Source organism: Protopterus annectens, chromosome 12.part0, assembly GCF_019279795.1.
Source record: "Protopterus annectens isolate FY-2018-M chromosome 12.part0, PAN1.0, whole genome shotgun sequence".
In the NCBI taxonomy this organism is placed as follows: Eukaryota; Metazoa; Chordata; order Ceratodontiformes; family Protopteridae; genus Protopterus; species Protopterus annectens.
Genome location: NC_056746.1, coordinates 217469911 through 217486129, shown reverse-complemented (window position 1 = coordinate 217486129; position 16219 = coordinate 217469911). Strand labels below are relative to the sequence as shown.

The following is a 16219-nucleotide window of genomic DNA, read 5'->3' as shown; positions in this document are numbered from 1 at the left end:
AGGCTCATTGTCATTTATTCCAGCATCCTTTTGCCTGGATGTCCCTCACTGAAGATGTCTGGGTGCAGAGGATAATAATCAAAGGCTATTCCATCCCCTTTCTTTGTCCCCTCCATATTTAAAGAAAATTCCCAATGTTCCACCCACACAAAGGAAAGCAGCTGCCTCAGATAAAAATGCTACCAAGAAAACGAGTCATTCAAGTGGTCCCACCAGACCTGCAAGGATCCAGAATCTACTCAAGATTTTTTTAGTGCCAAAGAAGAATGGGGGCATAAGGCCAATTTTGGACCATATTGATTTGAACAGATTTGTAAAACAAATAAAATTCTGGATGCTCATGGTACACTCTATTCCACTCTAAAGGATAAACTAATGGATGTGCTTAATTGACCTATAGGATTCATACTACCATGTAAAAATATGCAGACACTCAAAGTTTTTTTTTTCACTTCTAGCTGGTGCCTGTCATTTTCATTTCGTAGCCCTGACCTTTGGTTTCATCACTGCCCCCATCCGTGTTCACCAGGTGCATAGCAGTGGTTGCAGCTTATCTGAGACTGCAAAGGTTCAAGTGTTCCCTTAGATGAACAACTGGGTCATCAGTGCCCCTCCAGGAATCATCTTATTCAGGGACTCCTTGTTCCTTCTCTGTTCAGCTCTGGGCATTACAGTGAGTACAGCAAAGTCTAAGTTTCACCTTGTTCAGATCTTGGAATATATTGGAGTACTTTTGGACACGACTTCAGATTGCCAAACTTCCACAAGCCAGGCTTTATGCTATTAACAAACACTGTCTGTTCTTTCCTTTCTGAAGCCACAAGCAGAACTAAGTTTATATCTCCTAGGCTTGATGACAGTAGTTATCAGTCTGATTCCTCTTTCCAGGTATCACACGAGAATCCTCCAGTGGGCCCTGTCAGCCCATTGGTCAGCCAGACATCAGCCCATGAATTTTCTGGTTTCACTCACAAGGCTTTTCAGATCTCATTTCCAGTGGTGGCTGGAGTCACTAAGTTCTATCTCAAGGATGCCCCTTTGTACTACCTTCACCTCAGACCACAGTGCCCACAGATGCTTCCCATTTAGGGTGTGGGGTGGGCAGTATTTGAGAAGGATGGTCCAAGGCATGTGGCCTGCTATAGAGACTAGTGATCACATTAACATTTGGAGATGAGAGCAGTCCTAGAGTTGCAGGCATTCCAGGACGGCCTCCCCTCAGGTGTGATTTTGATTCAGATGTACAGTATGTCAGTGTGCATCAACAAAAGTGAAGGAAAATGATCTTGCCACTTTTGCTGAGAGGCCATGAGAGTGTGGCAGCACATTCCGGGGAATTCCAGTTCTAGCTGACAAGTTGAGCAGGTCTGTCGTTCTCCCTCAGGAGTGGTTACTCAGTTCAGGAGTAGTGGATTGGATCTTCAGCCAATGGGACAAGCCTTGCTGCAGTCTTTTTGCATCTTCCTACAACAGCACCAAGTGCAGCAAGTACTTTGCCTTCATCCAGTATGAGGGGAGTATCATTTAGGGATGTTGTGATCAGCAGTTGGCCCCTTGGACTCTCTTTATGGCTTTCCTACTACCTCTCTGGTTCTTGTTGCTCCCCATTGGCCTTGACAGGTGGTGGTTCCCTTTCTCAGGCCTCATCTGGTTCACCCTTCCTGATCTCCTGTTCCACCCATTGGAGTCAACTCACCTGGACATTCAAGCCCTCAGACTAGTCGCTTGTTTTCTCCAGTTCCAATTATGGTTAGACAGTCCAGGTTTTCTTCCCAAGTTGCTTACGTTTTGGCCTGTTCTCAGAGACTTTTCACCCGGAAGATCTGTAAACGTAAATGGAAAAAGATTCTGCCTAGGCTTCTAGCATGAACCTATATCCTTTTTCAGTCCCTCTTCTGACCATTTAGATTTTCTACTATCTTTCTGTTCCATGGCAGAGCCAGTTACTCCACTGTCATGGTGCAACTAGCAGCTATTTCTGGTTTCCATAATGGGGGAGAATCACTCACCTATTACCTCCCTTAGACTGTCTAAAGCCTTTCTTAGGGGTACCTTCCATCTTAGACCCAACCCATTACCTCCTTGGAACATTACCATTCTGTTGCAGGCCTTAACTAGTTCCCCTTTGAGCTTGTGACCAAAGCTGACTTAAAATTCTTAGTGTGGAAAATTTTATTTTGGTTGCTGCCACCTCTGCTAGGTAAATTTCCGAATTGCATGCCTTGTCTAACTCCCCTGTCTAGTCTTCCTGAAAGACAGGGTATCTGTGAGAACTCATCCTTTTCTCCCCAAAGTGGCTTCAAGGTCATCCCTCAATCAATCAAAGTTCCTGTGTTCTTCCCAAATTTCACTAATAAAGGTGAATACATACTACACTTGCTGTATGTTCACCATCAGATTCATTTTTACTTGCATTATATTAAGAAGATCATAAAGACTGATCAGTTATTTGTCTCCTTTTCTCCTTTTTCTCAGCCAAGCTGGGTAAAGGGGTATCTAAGGTAATGCTCTGTTGTTGACTTTCAGATTGTATCTCCCATGCCTTCAAAGAAAATGGCTTATTACCCAGACCTCCTAAGGCTCACTCATCAAGATCTGTAGCTACTTCTGCGACATTCTTCTCCAGAGTACCACTTGATGACATTTGTGCTGCCGCTACTTGGTCCAATATCCATACCTTATGGACTGCAGTGTAGGTCAAGAGTCTTCTTTGTTTTGATGCTTCCATGAGACATCCCAAGTGCTCTAGTTGTTGGGAGACTGTGTCCCATCCATTGAACGGACAGAAGAGACGACATCAAAAACGAAAGTTAGGTACTTACCATAAGGACAGAGATCTGTGTTGTCTGCTTCCATCCTTCCTTAACATCTCCCCTCCTTCCCCTTACTTTAATTCTTTTTCCAGAGACCTGAAGTGACCGTACTGAGCTATCTTAGCTTGATCAAGTACTCTTCAAGTCCTTGACATGACAGCTGTTATTTTTTGTACTATGCGCCGACTTGGTGGTTGTAAGTCTAGGGGCAATCTTCCTTCCTCTGGTTTTGGGACAAACTCGATCTGAGGTATCTTTCTTCTTGCAGGGGATTGTAGGTAAAAGGAGAAGCCTGAGTACTGGATCCAAAGTTTGAGTGTGGCTGAAGTCTGATCCAAATAGGATCTGAAGACCCATCCGTTCAGGAAGAATGGAAGAAGACAACACAGATCTATCATTATGGTAATTACGTAATTTTTGTTTCTATAAATTATCAGTACACACACATTTGATAGACCTTCATAACCCATAATCATAACATCTAAATGCAGAGTTGACTGCACACAAAACACGAAAGTGCAGAAGAACCAGATCTTGTTATGGTACGTGTCTGTGATTGAAGGTCATTATCCCCTCGTACAAAATATGTCCGTGCATGTGATGTTAGCACTTTCTAGGGATTATCCGTGTTAGTGTATATGGCCACAAAACAAGAGGAAGGCTACAATTTAGACAGGATTAGCAGAGATGTGTGAAAGTTGCCATAATGGTTAAGGTGTTTACCTCACAGACATAAGGCACAGGGTTTGATTCTCACCTTTAAGGGGAAATTGCCTAGGTTTAAAGTATCTCATAAGGGCAGCTAGACTTGTACTAACCTATGTACACATCAAAGCATGCAGTTCTTTATGGAGTACAGAGCAATTGCTGTGTAGACTTGACTAGAATTGTAAGCTGTTTAACGTTAATACATTTAGCTTTGTAGAAGAATACACATTTTGCTGTTTAGCTCTCTAGAAGAGTATTTTGCTGTGATGTTCTGCATCAAGCCTTTTAAAATAGAGTTTCATTTTGTTACAGTGTGATTGAGCAGAGCTCACAAGGGGAGTGAAATAGATAAATCCTCTTATCAGTTGATGTGATTCACTAAATGAATGCTTCGAGTTTAAGCATATCTGTTGTTACCTGCAGCCCAAAACAATGCATTCCTACTTCATAGAGTCGTATAGGCAATTTTTCAGTTATTTTAAATTTAAAGTAATCATTTAAAATGGCATTCATACTCTGATATAAAATGCATGTAGGCGAGATGGATCCCAAACATCTGAAGTTATGGTGAGTACATAAATAAAAGTTTTTTATTATGGAAATCAAAACTTCTGCACTCTTCATACATGGGTTTTGCACCATCAGTTTAATATAATCAGCCATGAATGTAGTGCACCTTTGGGGTTTTTTGTCATAATGACCTCTGAAACTAGCAAGTAGTTTCAAACAGTTTTTCACATTATCGCATAGTTGGTTGGTATGCAGGTTGGTATTTCCAATGTAGTTATTTATTATCCGCCTATAGTACAAAATACTATTTAACAGTGTCAGCAGAAGATGGCATTAATGTGGTTTGTTGATCAAAATGTGTGCTGCAAGAAAAACACAGGGCAGGTAAGTACAATGTTATTTGGATCATTTGTGATATTAATAAGTTCTTTTTGAGAGCTAGATGGGGATAGTAGCCTTTTAAGAAACATTTTTAGGAAGAGCTTCTTGATCTTCTTGTGGGACTAGGTATTAAACTCTTGTTATAATGTTTTCATTTGTTGACCACTAGGATGGAATTCTGAACAAGCTAACCAAACGCACTGGAAGACCTGATCAAGCGAGTGATGATCCAAGTGAGACATCCCCCTTGCTGGGAAATCCTGATCAATCAAGGACAATCAACTAAAAAGGGAAGCCGCACAGCATAATAGCTACTAGGACATGTACAGAGTCAGAATTAAGTATAAAGTAACATTTCCAAACTTCATGTTCTTTTGCTCTAAGGGCATTACCACTACACTGAATCGCTAGTGACAGTGGTAGTCTTGAGAAGGGATTTTTTTACCCACTTAAGTCTGAATTATGTACTGAAAATCCATGAATTTCTGAGTGCTCAGTGAAATTTATATCCAACTTGTAAGATAAGCTGTCAATTTTATACTGATTTATGAATATGCATTTTTGTACTGACTAGTATTCTGATAAATGTTTTTGTAATGAGAAAATTAAATGTAAGTGTATACCTTTTTCATTTTCAAATAGAAAAGAAGCAAGTTGTTTTGTTTTCTCAGGTTTAAAACACCTTCCAGTTGGAAACCCCATTTGGATTAGGCATTCTGGAATTCATGAACCACACTTCGATAGTAAAAAAATCAATCTGCAGCTGTTTTTCATGGAAATAATTAGATTGCTTTTTCCCCAGAACAGTGCAGTTTTGCAGTGAAGTCCAGACTTTCCATAAAAACTATAAGGGAAGCAAATTAGCCAAATGATTAAGACACTCATTTGTTGTAGTTTTCTTTCTGTTTGGTTAAACATTCAAAATTCCTTTCTGCGTAATGTGGGAACATAAAGCCTTTACAGGAGTTGAACTGTTTACAGTATTAGAACTTGTTCTTGTCTGGTGCCATGAAATGAGTTCTTAATGATTTTGATTTCCTCATGTGATGTTACACAAGCCTCAGTTATGTTTTAAATAGTGTTAGAAGAGAAAGGGAATGTTTTAAAGTTCTGAACTGACGTGTGAACTTTTGTAAAATATATTAACAGAAATGTATAAGATGATGAAACTTTATTGAAAAAGTTTTGTCCAGTGGTGCTGTTAAAACCAGTCCAATGCTAATAAAGTATGTTGCACTATAATTTGAAGATGACTGACTGCCTTTGTACTGACTTATTCTGGCAGGCTGTAAGTTTTTGTGCTCTGCCTTTACTGTTCTAAATAAAGGCACTGCAATGGCATGAAATACAAATTGTGTGTGTGTATATATATATATATATATATATATATATATATATATATATATATACACACACACACACACACGCTTAGAATATACAATCTGATGTACTTGCCATCTGTTTCTCGATGTGTGGGTCTTAGATCTGATTTCTGTCACTTTCAAACTTTTGAATCCAGTGTTCAGGCTCATCCTCTTACTATAATCCCTGGTATTATGTGAAATATCTCAGATCTCATTTGTTTTCACAAGCGTAGGATGGATCTGTGGGGGCTTTGGAGATAAGTGATTAAATTTGACAATATTTTATAAATTTTTGTTTCTTAGTTAAATGCGTGTGTGTGTGCCTTCTGTGAGGAAGGTTGGCGGCCTGGCAACTCTGCACTGTAAAAACTCTGCCTGCCACTCATGCGGACGACAGTGATCGTGGCGGCGACCCCTAACAAAAAAGAAGAAGAAGAAGAAGTTAAATTTTTGACTATTATGGGACTTCCAAGATGGCTGCACACTGATCAACAGCTTAATATTGGCTGTCCTGGTTTGAAAACAGAAACTGGAAAACTGCAGTCAGAGATATTGTCAGCTTGAGTAAAATTCAGTTACTGGCTAGTAAGTACACTGCCTGGATGTCGGCAAAGAAATAGAGCATGAAAGAAACTTAACTAGAAAATGTGAAGAGAAAACTGTGACTGGGAAAGTCCTGCACTTGTTCATCAAAAAGCAATTCAAGCTCCAGTATGTTTCCAGTAATCCTAATAGAAAAATTAAGTCAAATGTTCTCAGCAGTGATTAAAATAAATGAAACACTGAAATAATACATCAATACAAATAACAAAAGGCTGCAGAAATGGAAGAAGTTTTAAAGAGATGTTCAGATGAGCTGATAAAACTGCACAAATCAGAGATTGAAATAAAGAAAAGTCTGGCTGAGTATGAGTCTACTCAAGAAGAGATGTTTCAAAAACTGGTAGAATTAGAGGAGAGAATATGCATGGACAATCTGAGATTTCCTGCTGTACCAGAGAAACTAGAAGGAAGAGACTGTGCTGATTTTTATGAAGGCAAAAATAAGCAACTGGACTATTATTCAACAGCAGGGGCTACTAAGTGAAAGGGCACACTGTGTATGCTCCAAATATGGCCATGAGAAAGCAGACAAAGATTAAACCTACCAACAGAAAGAGTTGACCCTGACAAAACTGGCAAAAGGCAAAGTATTAAAGGTTGAAGACAGTGTGTCTGTGGAAAACTATTATTCACTGTACACCAGACAAAAGAGAAATTTATTCCAGTAATCAGGGAATTATCAGAAGGTAGGTGTGAGATTCAAGCTGCTATATCTAGCTGTCTTCAGAATATTTTTTCCTGGACAATCAAAGTAATTGTTTGATGCAGAACAGGGTAAGGATAAAATGCAAAATTTGTCCAACAAAAATGAGCCATCAAGCAAAAGGGGGACTTTGCTTCTCATTCTTCTGGCAATAAAGCACACGGAGAGACTTTGTCAGTGAAGCCTTTTCCGCCGTGCCAAAGGAAAATGCTTGAGAGACAGAGAAAAGTACTGGATTTGACCAGAAGAATCTGGAGCACTGTGCAACTAAACTGGAATCTGGAGTTGGGAGATGAGCAGGAAGAAGAACAGCATATGCAAATTAGTAAATTAAATGCGAGACTGTAAAGCACCAATCCCATTTGTGAAATACAGCTGTATAAGAATAAGTGGAAGGAGTAGGCTTTTATTGACTTTGTTAAAACTTGAGTTTGCTTCACTTCGTCATTAATATTTGGAAGGACTCTGAGGGGAGGAGAAAGGAAGACAAGTAAGTAAAAGTTTATTTTCCTAACTGTGTTTAAAAACATTTCACAATATAAATTGCATATTGTATAGTAAAGTATTTTAGTTGTTCTTGTATGTGATGAAGTTATTAATGTGAACAGATGCCTTTTTTCTGCTCTCTTCTTTTTTGGTATTAAGAAAGGTAGGCATTACAGTGCGAAAAGAAAAGCTAGAAGAAAGCATATTTAAGTTAATAGGCTGTAATCTTGGGGTTTTGGTCATAATATATGTAGAGCTGATATGTTTTCTCTTACTTTTGCATAGCTGAATGAATTAAGACCCTTGGATTAATCTAATAAATTTTGAGTGGAAGCAAGGAAATATTAGAATACTAAGTATAATAAAAAAGGCACTTTTAGCAATAAATGTTTCTCTGTCTTTTGGGCTGCAAAAGAGGAATATATATTTTTTTCTCTTGCTTTTCCATGGAGGCAAGCTGATAATAGGGCAGTAAAATACAGATCACTGGTTTCTTCAAGGCTAAACGTTAATGATTTCTAAAAGTATGCAAGTAGTTTTCATACATGGGTGGGGGAATAAAAGTGAAAAAACAAAGACTGACACCAATTAGTCTAAGTAGAAGCACAGGCAATAACCTGCATCTTAGCATGCATATCCTCAATTTCAGGTTGGCTGAGGCCTGTGTTAGCAGATGTCTTTTTGGCACAAATGTTCCTATTAGGAGGGTTAAACATTATTTGAAGATGTACATAATTGTGTGTTTCTAATAAGTTAATAGGTTATAGGGGTGTGTTTTTTTCTTTGAAGGATTTTATTAAAAGTAATGTTAAAAGTAAGTGTACAATGTGACATAGGTTCCAATGCTGCTGATAAAAAAATGCATAAAAGATTAACCTGCCAAATGTTAATGGATGCATGTATCACAAAATCTGGCATTATATACATTTTTAAAAAGCTGTTGTATATAATGGGGTGGGAGTAATGAGTTCTTACCATAATGGTGACACCTTCAATATTATCTTGGAATACGAATGGACTCACGGGTATTCACAAAAAGGAAAGAATACTTATAAATATGTTAATAAATGCAGAGTGCAAATAGCAATGCTACAGAAGACACATTTGGAAAGAGATGAGCATATGAATTTGGTAAAGAAAGGTTTTCAGAATGGATAGTCTGTAGGATGTTGGGGACAAAGGAAAAGGGATGTTACTTGTATTTATTGCTAGGGGAGCTCCAGTAGTGACAGAAGAGGAAAAAAAGTTAATGGTAGATTTGTAATAGTAACGGGCTACCGGAAAGGGATGAAGATTACATTGGCTTGCATTTCTGTTCCACCTAAAACTGCTATTTTGGAGCCTTAACTATTTTTGGAGAGCAATCAGCTTTAAGCATGGAATAATACTTATAGATGGGGACTGGAATTCAATTTGCAACAATGGGGATGGACCTGGGGGGTCTAGAAAATAAAATGCAACAAAAGAGGGTAGATTTCTGAAGAAAATTATGGAAATATGTAGTATGAAAGACTTGAATTCAGTAGCAGGAACTCTGAGAGAATTTACAAATTATTCCTCAATATACAATAAGCGGGCTAGACTTGGTAGAAACTATATTTTACAGGAACGTCCATTTATTTGAGAACTTTGATAACACATCCAATAACTATTTCAGACCATGTGCCAGTAGGTACCAAGATAAAAATGCAAGGTAATGAAGTAAAGATGAGACACTGGTGTTTCCCCACCTGCCTGTTAAGAGAGGAATTTAAGGAATGGGTAGTGGAAATTATCCATGAGTTACTAGGGAAGATAGAAAGTACTCTAGAAATTATAGCTAGTAAGTGGGATAAAATGAAAGTGGAGTTTAAAAAATAGGGCAGGACTAAAAGAAAAATAGATCTGGTTAAGAAGTAATAAGAATTATTTAGAGGGGCTGGCAGAAGTTTTAATTACAAGATGAAGAGAATCGCACAAAACAAGAGGAGACACAATTGCAGAGTGCTAATGAGAAAATAATGGAGTACCTGGATAACATGTATGAGTTTAGAAAGATTTCTGTTAAGCAGATGTTTTTGGTACAGTAATAACTCCAGAGCACAAAATCTTTTGGCAGAATGGCTTTGGCAGCAGAAAATAGAAAGGGTTGTTGCCAAAAGTTGGGAAGCCTATAACAAGAAAAATAACCAGAGATCCTGTAGAGGTACTGGGGATATTTCAGAAATTTTATGAAAATTTGTGTAAAGCAGAGAAGTGGGGAAATCAAGGAAATGTACAGAAGGAAGTATTTATGGAAAAATTAAATATGCTAAGGTCAGAGCTGCATGAAGCTCAACAATTAACACTTGAGAGGAGATGAGATAAAAATGGTGATGTATAACCAATCTGCAGCAAAGTCTCCAGGAATAGGTGGTATTGTGGTGGAAGATGTGAGAAATGAAAGATATAAAGATCTGGAAGGTTTTGTTTAAAAGTATTTTAAAAGGAAGTTGGACACCAGCATCCTAGAAAAAAGCTGTGGTGACTGTAATACCTAAAGACAGTAAAGACCCATCTGATCCAGCTTCATATATGCCCATTTCATATCTAAACCATGATTATAAAGTGTTTTGTCTATAAATGGCTAAAAGAGTAGCAAAATTGATAGATATGGACCAAAGTAATTTGTGGAGGGGAGGCAAACATTTGACAACATTAATAGAACAATGATGATCCAGAGAAAAGCAGGATGTAAGAAAACATCACTGTTATGGGTGGGTCTTAATGCAGAGAATGCATTTGACAGAATGATTTTATGACTGGGGCAGTGGAAGCATTTGCCTTTCTTTAAACAATAGCAAGGTTAATTAGAAGGATATATGAGGGATCAGAGGCAAAAATCAAAGTGGGAGGGTTTTTCACTGATAAGTTGTGTCTGAACAGAGGAAACAAGCAGGGCTGCCCTTTCTCCTTTATTTGTGTTACATTTAGAACCACTGTCAAAAAAATGAGTAAACAAGGAACTCAGAATTTCAAGGATATAATTAGTATATGATGTTCAAGACAAGTTGGCTTTATTTGCATATGATGATATTTTTCACCTAATGTAACCAGAAGATAACATCTCAGTGTTGTGGAATATTTTGAAATAGTTTCATTAGCTGTAGCTATAAACTATGTACTTGCACATGAATTGGTCCAGCAATACCCATAATTTATGTGGACATGATAAAATGAAGTATTTAAGAGTTTGGATTAAAAAGGATTATTTTATGGTGCCTAACAATATGTGGGAAGAGACTAAATAAAAGTTAATACAAAAACTGAAAAAATGGAAGCTCTTGCCTATGGATATAGATAGCAAGATAGAAGCAGTAAAAATGTTTTTAGTCCGTTTAGTTTAATACACAGGTCAGGCATATTTATCAACCAGAGAAGGTGTGGATAGTAATAGAGTTGAAGGATTTTATTTGGGAGGGGAAGAGAGCAAGAGTCAAGTAGGATAAGTTGATCCTCCCAACAGAACAAAGTGGTTTAGGATTACCTGATTTGAAGGGATATTTTAAAGCTACATGGTTAAGGTCGTGCATAACATAAGCAGAAAGCTGCAATTCAAAATAGAAAAGGAGGATGATAAAGCAGCAAAATAGAAGAGGAGGAGGATGAAGCAGTGGAGTAATTTAAGAAATAAGGAAAGAATGGAATTTTGGAGGTACATCCTTAAGGAGAATAACAGTCCTAGAGAATGTTTTGTTCATAAAGTAGCAGAAAGTGTAATAAGAATGAAGCCAACATGGGAGTGGAGAAAGGGTATTCTTCTGATAGGGTTGACTCCAATTAAGGGGCACAGATTATAGATAAGAGGGGGTCTGGAGTTTACTGGAGGAAGCTGGTAAAGGGACCAAGGTATTTCGAGCAAATAATTAGAGAAGGAAAGTAACAGAGAATGTGAGTTGGTCAAGAAGATGTTTGGATTGCAGGCTAGTGATTGCCTTCCCTGTCAGGGACTGATATCAAGAGTATAAGCAAAGAGAAAGGGGTAGGTGTATCCTAAATGGAAGACCTTCACTGGTGAAGTTTTTACCTGAATCTAGTACAGCAGCTGCTGTTTAAAAATAAATAATTAGTAGGGCATATAAAATGTTGCACAAAAACTATAGGAATCAATCAGAGGAGGTCAGAAATGATTGGTAAGAGAAATTAGAAATGCAATTCACAAATAAACAATAGGGGGACATATGTATGCCTCCCAAATATGCAACAAAGTCTAGAAGATTTAGGATTATCGCCTGGAAGTGTTTGCATATACTTCCCCAAGCAGACTCCAAATAATGTTTTCTCAGGTAGCTGACAAATCTTGGAGGTGTAATATAGCAATAACCCACGCCTGGGTGTGGGTAATGCTGGATTTACCCACGGTTGGTGTGGTTTGGTCCCGAGGGCGAAGCCCTCGGGACCAAACAAAGCCAACCATGGGTAAATACAGCATTACCCACACCCAGAAGTGGGTTATTGCTATTATACCATGACATTATTTAAGAAAAGAAACTATTACTTTTCTTAAATAATGACATAGTATAATGCCTGTTTACTGCCCTTCCGCAGATGTCTGGCATCCGCAGCAGTTCTGATGTACTGCACGCCTGTGCAGTACATCAGAGCTGTGGGCAAAAGCAATGGAGAAAGCAAGATCTCCGTTGCTTTTTTTTTACTGTTTTCGTTATGTTAAATGGGTTTAACATAGCGAGACATTTTTAAAATAAGCAATGGAGATGTCCGTTGCTTATTTTAAAACTGTCTCGCTATGCTAAACCCATTTAACATAGCGAAACAGTAAAAAAAGCAACGGAGATCTTGCTTTCTCCGTTGCTTTTTTTTAAAAACCTGTCTCACTATGTTAAATGGGTTTAGCATAGCGAGACAGCTTTAAAATAAGCAATGGAGATCTCCGTTGCTTATTTTAAAGCTGTCTCACTATGTTAAACCCATTTAACATAGCGAGACAGTGTTTTAAAAGTAGAGTTATACTAATGGAAAAAAGTCCGGCGACGGACCTTTTCCATTAGTATAACTCGATTTACAATGTGCACGCTGGCCAATCAGCGTGCACGTTTTGGGGGGGGTCATGGTATAATAAGGAATAAATAGGTGCCTGGGAGTATATGTTTTGGGAGTTGTGATGAGTTGGCAGACTTTAAAAATTCCCTACAGATTACTCTGTCTGGAATACTGGGTGACCTAGTGAGTGTAACTAAGGAAATATTTTTTTTAAGCTGGGTATCTGGAGCTGAATTCAAGGCCTTGTTAAGTTTAATTCTAGTGGCTACCAAAAAAGCAGTTACTGGAAAATGGAAATCAAAATCTAGAACAGCTATACTTGGTGAAAAGTAGTGAATGTTGTAACAGCTAAAATAAACAGGAGGTGGGATGTTTACAAAAGGGAAGGAATAAACTGGATAGAAAAAATGGAAATTGTGGGAACAATAACGTACAGAAAAATGTTTTGGAGGAGGAATGATGTTTGAGAAGGCAGGAATTGAATAATGTAATATTGCCTAGATTATGAGATATATTACAGTATATGTGATGTATAATGTTGGTAAATGTGAACTTTTTAATATGGTATATTGTTTTTATATAAATGTAAGTTTGCCTGTGTCATAAGTGATAATTCAGTAAAGGTAAACAACATTTTGACTAGTATTATATTACTGTGTCTTACTATTATCTTACTCTCCCCTAACATTCTTTTTCCCATTTCTTCTCTTTGGGCATTGAATTTCTTTGCCTAGACTTTTCTTCAAATACAAACAAAAAAGGCTGTCTATTTTCGTACATTTTCTTTCCTGTTTTATTATTATTATTATTATTACTACACCGGGTGTTGATTATTTTATTTTCTTTGCAGCATGTCCGATATATCATTTGGTTTAAAAAAAAAATATGTGGTCACATGCTTCCCTGCTCTTATGCCCATGACAAATGCCTGTATTGTCTGGGCCTTTCGCACCTGGACACAGCCTGCTCTATCTGCGAAGCTTTTGGCTAGTGAGCTGTAGTAGAGAGAAGAAGCAAACTTATCTTGAAATGACTTCTCCAGGCTGCTGTGGGAGAACCTCCTGGTTCCTCAAAACCTTTTCCCAAAAATTCTGTTGGCAAACCAAGGTAAAAAACAGAGAAAGAAAAAGACAAAGAAAAGGTCCAAATCTTTGAGGAAGAGGTCTTTGGATCATTCTTCTGTTCACATCCAGTGTCAGACGTTCCAGACCCTTGGAGCCATTGCTGTTTGTGGATCCAGTTATCAAATGCAATACCCTGCCAAGATTTTTTCCAGAATGTGTCACCTATGCTCTGTTCTAAAAGAGAAAAGGTGTCATCTTTCCACACCTCCCTCTACTGCTTCAGGTTTCTGGTCAGCAAAGTTTTCCAGGAACCTAACCAAAGCTAGCCTGGAAAGGATGATGAGGAAATTCTTCTGGTCCCAGATCAAATTGGGGGTCCCCTGAGCTCCAGCCTCCACCAGAGCAGAGTGAATGATGACTTCTCCACACCTAGTAGTGAATCCTTCTTAGAGCTGCCCTTTTGGATCAGGGTTATTTGATCCAACCTCCACCTGGGCAAAGTCTGCATGTCAGCCTACGCTTAGCTCCTCTACCCTGATGACTTCTGTGATTCGATCAGTTTTGGCTTCTTCAGAGCCATCTGAATCTCAGTGCCAAACAGTTAGTGCAGATTCCAATAGGGTGGGTTTGGATCTATGGTCCTTGGAGCTGTTCCTCTTCTCCAGGCTTCAGCAATAGATAGTTCTACTTCAGCATCAGCCTCCAATCCTAGCCTTGCAGCATCCCAGGCTCACACTCCTGTACTTGTTTGAAGTTCAACATTCAAGGCTTTCAAGAGTAGTCTCTTATTCTTTAAAAAGAGACTTCCTTCAAGCTTAGATCCTTCCCTCCCTAAATCATCTCTCAAGGTCAGGATCTTACTCTTCTTGTCCCATCTGGACAAAATCTCGCACCATCTCTTGTGGAGCAAACTACACCAACTTCTAAGTCCTTACCAGAGAATCCCACTGAGGAGATACACACATCAGTCCCAGAGCAGATATTCAGCCACTGGGGCAACTTTACAGAAGTTTGTTTGCCTCCCCCCTCAGTACCAAGTGCAGCTAGATCCAACATGGGATCAGAGACTCGTACATTGAAGAAGGATGGAAAGAGAACACAGATCGATCATTATGGTGAATACATCATTTTAATTTAGTGTTAGTGCAGTGACATTATCTACTCTGTTCACAGCTGACTATTTAGTGCTTCAGAAGTAAGCCGAGGTTTCTGTATGTCTGCTGATGTTTTGATGCATCAGATCAGCTGCTGCTAATGGTGGTTATAGAATCATTTTTGGGAAGAGGTTGGTTGTCAGTGATTAAGATGGCCTCTTTGGATTTGTAGTAATAAAACCTTCCTTTGAGCAGTTAATTTAGGATGGCACTAGAGGCAAGTGCATACATGATGAGCAAAGTCATAAACATGATATTAAAAAAAATAAGAACATTTAAAATGGTTTGCATACAAACAGGATAATACCTGTTATCCCCTGCTGCCAAGGACTTGTAGTGAAAAAAGTTGTAACAGTGGCTGGGCATTAGCATCCAGTTTATTATGATCACTTTATAGTATAACTCTAGCAAAAAAAAAAAAAAAGAAGAAATTAAAATAAGTAGAGCAGAGGCTAAAGGTTCAATATAACATTGTTAAATACATTTTAGGATGGAAGAGTCATTGTGTTCAATATAGTAATAAGACGTAAAGTTCTTATTGTGGAAATATATAAAATGAGGGCTGCAAAAACCTTTTTTTTTTAAATTAACACTACTGATGTTAGTTGCATCTGTGGTACATCTCCATCAGCAAAACATGCCCGTACTTTAGTGAGACATCAGAGGAACTAGTAATCTACACAGTCACCAGATTATGTGGCATGAGGAGTACTCACTCTGAGGACCCTTATCTACGTAGTGGTTGTTACTGCTTTCTGCAATACAGCTGCATGGGTCATCTCATATGGTACAGACATAGTGTTTAATCCAGAAGCCCTAGTTTGTATGACCCTGGGTGCATTGGCTTTCCTGCTGCTTAGTAGTGCATTGTCTTTCTATTGTGGTGTGTTCCAAACAGGAGATGTATGTTACCATTATGATTCAGGTATTGTCTGACACTGAAATAGGTTACCATTATGATTCAGATATTGTCTGTCTCTGAAATATGTTACCATTATGGTTCAGATATTGTTTGCCCCTACCCACTACATCTTATGCCATCAGTTGGGGATTGCCCTGTTCCTTCACACTTGGATGTATGTTGCCTTTGCTGCACAGTTACACTGACGTTTTGAACCTTCCTGTCTGCTGCATAGTCAGGATTTGATTAGTGAGTTAGGCCCTGATGGACCTGGCAGGAGAGTGATGGGAATGAGTGGCTGACACAGATGTGAAGGCCCCCTGCCAGGGGTGCATCTTTTGCTTTGGTAGCATGGTGGAACACAAACCTGCCTCAGAAATACTCCTACCTGCACCCCAGCTAGTCTGTGTATGGGGAAACATGCACTGACTAAGGCATAGCACTGTGCTTTCCAGCCAGCTAGGGTATTAGCAGCATTCATATACTCTCCTGACTTTCTAGATGGTGGTCACA

At 38.6% G+C, this 16219-nt stretch overlaps 1 protein-coding gene across 4 annotated transcripts in view; it reads left to right on the top strand.

The window, feature by feature from the left end:
- The window catches only part of MFSD1 (major facilitator superfamily domain containing 1), a 336629-nt gene extending 330969 nt beyond the window's left edge, over nt 1–5660 (top strand). For all 4 annotated transcript variants that reach the window (XM_044089276.1, XM_044089274.1, XM_044089273.1 and 1 more), the window contains one exon: nt 4582–5660. In XM_044089276.1, coding sequence (XP_043945211.1) covers nt 4582–4698 — 117 coding nt within the window. In that variant the 3' untranslated portion in view covers nt 4699–5660. The remainder of the gene's footprint in view (nt 1–4581) is intronic.
- Nucleotides 5661–16219: the final 10559 nt, after the last annotated feature.